The following is a 1,997-nucleotide window of genomic DNA, read 5'->3' on the forward strand; positions in this document are numbered from 1 at the left end:
ACCTCCCCTGGCACAGCTTGAGACCCTCTTGTCCTACTGCTGGTTCCTGGGAGAAGAGAACAACCCCCTCCAGGCTCCCCGCTCCTGTCGGGGAGTTGCAGAGAATGATGAGTCTCCCCTGAGCTTCCTCTTCTCCAGGCTGAGCCCTCCCAGCTCCCCCAGCCTCTCCTCATGGGAATTGTGCTCCAGTCCCTTCCCCAGCCTCCCTGCTCTGCTCTGCCCCTGCTGCAGCCCCTCCATGTCCTTCCTGACCTGAGGGGCCAGAGCTGGACACAGCACTCCAGGGGTGGCATCACAGGGACAGAATCCCTGCCCTGCTCCTGCTGCCACTGATCCCGATCCAGGCCAGGATCCCTTGGCCCTCCTGGCCCCCTGGGCACACTCTGGCTCATGTTCAGCTCCTGTCCCTCCACACTCCCAGCTCCCTTCCTGCCTGGCTGCTCTCCAGCCCCTCTGTCCCAGCCTGGATCTGCCGGGGCTTGTTGTGGCCAAAGGGCAGGACCTGCACTTGGCCTGGTTGAACCTCATCCCCCTGGAATCAGCCCATGGATCCAGCTTGTCCAGGTGCCTCTGCAGAGCCCTCCTGCCTTCCAGCACATCAACAACCCCCCAGCTTGGTGTCAGCTGCAAATCTGCTGATGGGGGACCCATCCCCTCATCTAAACAAAGACATGAAGCAGGGCTGGGCCCAGCGCTGGTGACCCCAAAAAACCTCCAGGCCCTTGGGCATTCCGGGGGTCCCCTGCGTGTGTGTGCCCCCCCAGCGCCCCCTCCCCGCTCACCTTGCGCAGCAGGAGCCCGTGGGAGATGTTCTCGGACACCATGAACCCCGACACCAGGTGGTGGATGGGCCCGGCCTCGCCGCAGTGCGGCCGCAGCACGAACGTGTGGAAGCCCCTCTTCCTGAGACACGGGGGGCACGTCAGCGGGGGGCACCCCGGACAGTGAGGGCACCAGAGGGATCCCAAACACAGCGGGGGCACCAGAGGGACCCCAAACACAACGGGGGCACCAGAGGGACCCCAAACACAGTGGAGGGTCATGGGAGGGCACTGAAGGGGACCCCAGCCACAACGGAGGGGCTGTGGGAGCTGAGGGGTATGAGGGATCTCTGTAGGATATGAGGGGGGTCTGTGGGAGCTGAGGGGGGTCTGTGGGATATCAGCGGTGTCTGTGGGACATGAGGGGTGTCTGAAGGATATGAGGGGTGTCCATAGGATATGAGGGGTGTTTGTGGGACATGAGGGGTGTCTGTGGGGTATGAGGGGTATCTGTGGGACATGAGGGGGGTTTGTGGGTGCTAAGGGGTGTCTGTGGGACATGAGGGGTGTCTGCAGGATATGATGGGTGTCTGTGGGTGCTGAGAGGATCCTCATCTCCCTGAGGGGTGTCCATGGGTGGGTGGGAGCTGAGGGGTTGCCCGTGGGGTGTTCTGGGTGCCGGGGGTGCCCCTGGGGTGCCCGTGGGGTGTCCATAGGGTGTGGGTGGGTGCCCCTGGGGTGTCTGTGGGTGGGTGGGTGCTGGGGGTGCCCATGGGGTGTCTGTGGGTGCCCCATGGGTCCCTCACCTGCGCAGGTGGTTGAGCACGGTCATGTTGGCGTACATGTAGTACAGGTAGTAGGAGTAGGGCGGGTTGTCCTCCTCCACCCAGTTCCCGGGCAGGGGGCTGTCCAGGTTGAAGATGTGATGCTCCGGCTTGGACTCGTCATCCACGCTGTCAAACCCATCCACCTGTAGGGCACCCACAGGTTTGAGGTCACCATCCCATCCCATCCCATCCCATCCCATCCCATCCCATCCCATCCCATCCCATCCCATCCCCCGTGCTGGGGGTCCCTGGGGGTCCCTGGGGGGACACTCACGTGCTCCAGGAAGAGGTGCAGCTCGGGGTGCTGGGCTGGGTGCACGGTGGCCTCGTAGAGGGGCAGGAAGATGTTCTCCAGCATCTCCTGGAAGTTGGCCAGCTGCCCCTTGGTCCGGTACACGTCACTGGGGGG

At 63.7% G+C, this 1,997-nt stretch overlaps 1 protein-coding gene across 1 annotated transcript in view; it reads right to left on the reverse strand.

The window, feature by feature from the left end:
* LOC114072324 (glutathione S-transferase 2-like) overlaps nt 1-1,983 on the reverse strand; it is an 8,078-nt gene extending 6,095 nt beyond the window's left edge. The window contains exons 1-3 of the mRNA XM_027910235.1: nt 1,863-1,983; nt 1,568-1,731; nt 713-903 (exon numbers count right to left, since the gene is read on the reverse strand). Coding sequence (XP_027766036.1) covers nt 713-903; nt 1,568-1,731; nt 1,863-1,946 — 439 coding nt within the window. The 5' untranslated portion in view covers nt 1,947-1,983. The remainder of the gene's footprint in view (nt 1-712; nt 904-1,567; nt 1,732-1,862) is intronic.
* Nucleotides 1,984-1,997: the final 14 nt, after the last annotated feature.

The sequence above is a fragment of the Empidonax traillii genome, unplaced genomic scaffold, assembly GCF_003031625.1.
Source record: "Empidonax traillii isolate 1590-97213 ecotype Southwest subspecies unplaced genomic scaffold, ASM303162v1 scaffold2978:size16706, whole genome shotgun sequence".
In the NCBI taxonomy this organism is placed as follows: domain Eukaryota; kingdom Metazoa; phylum Chordata; class Aves; order Passeriformes; family Tyrannidae; genus Empidonax; species Empidonax traillii.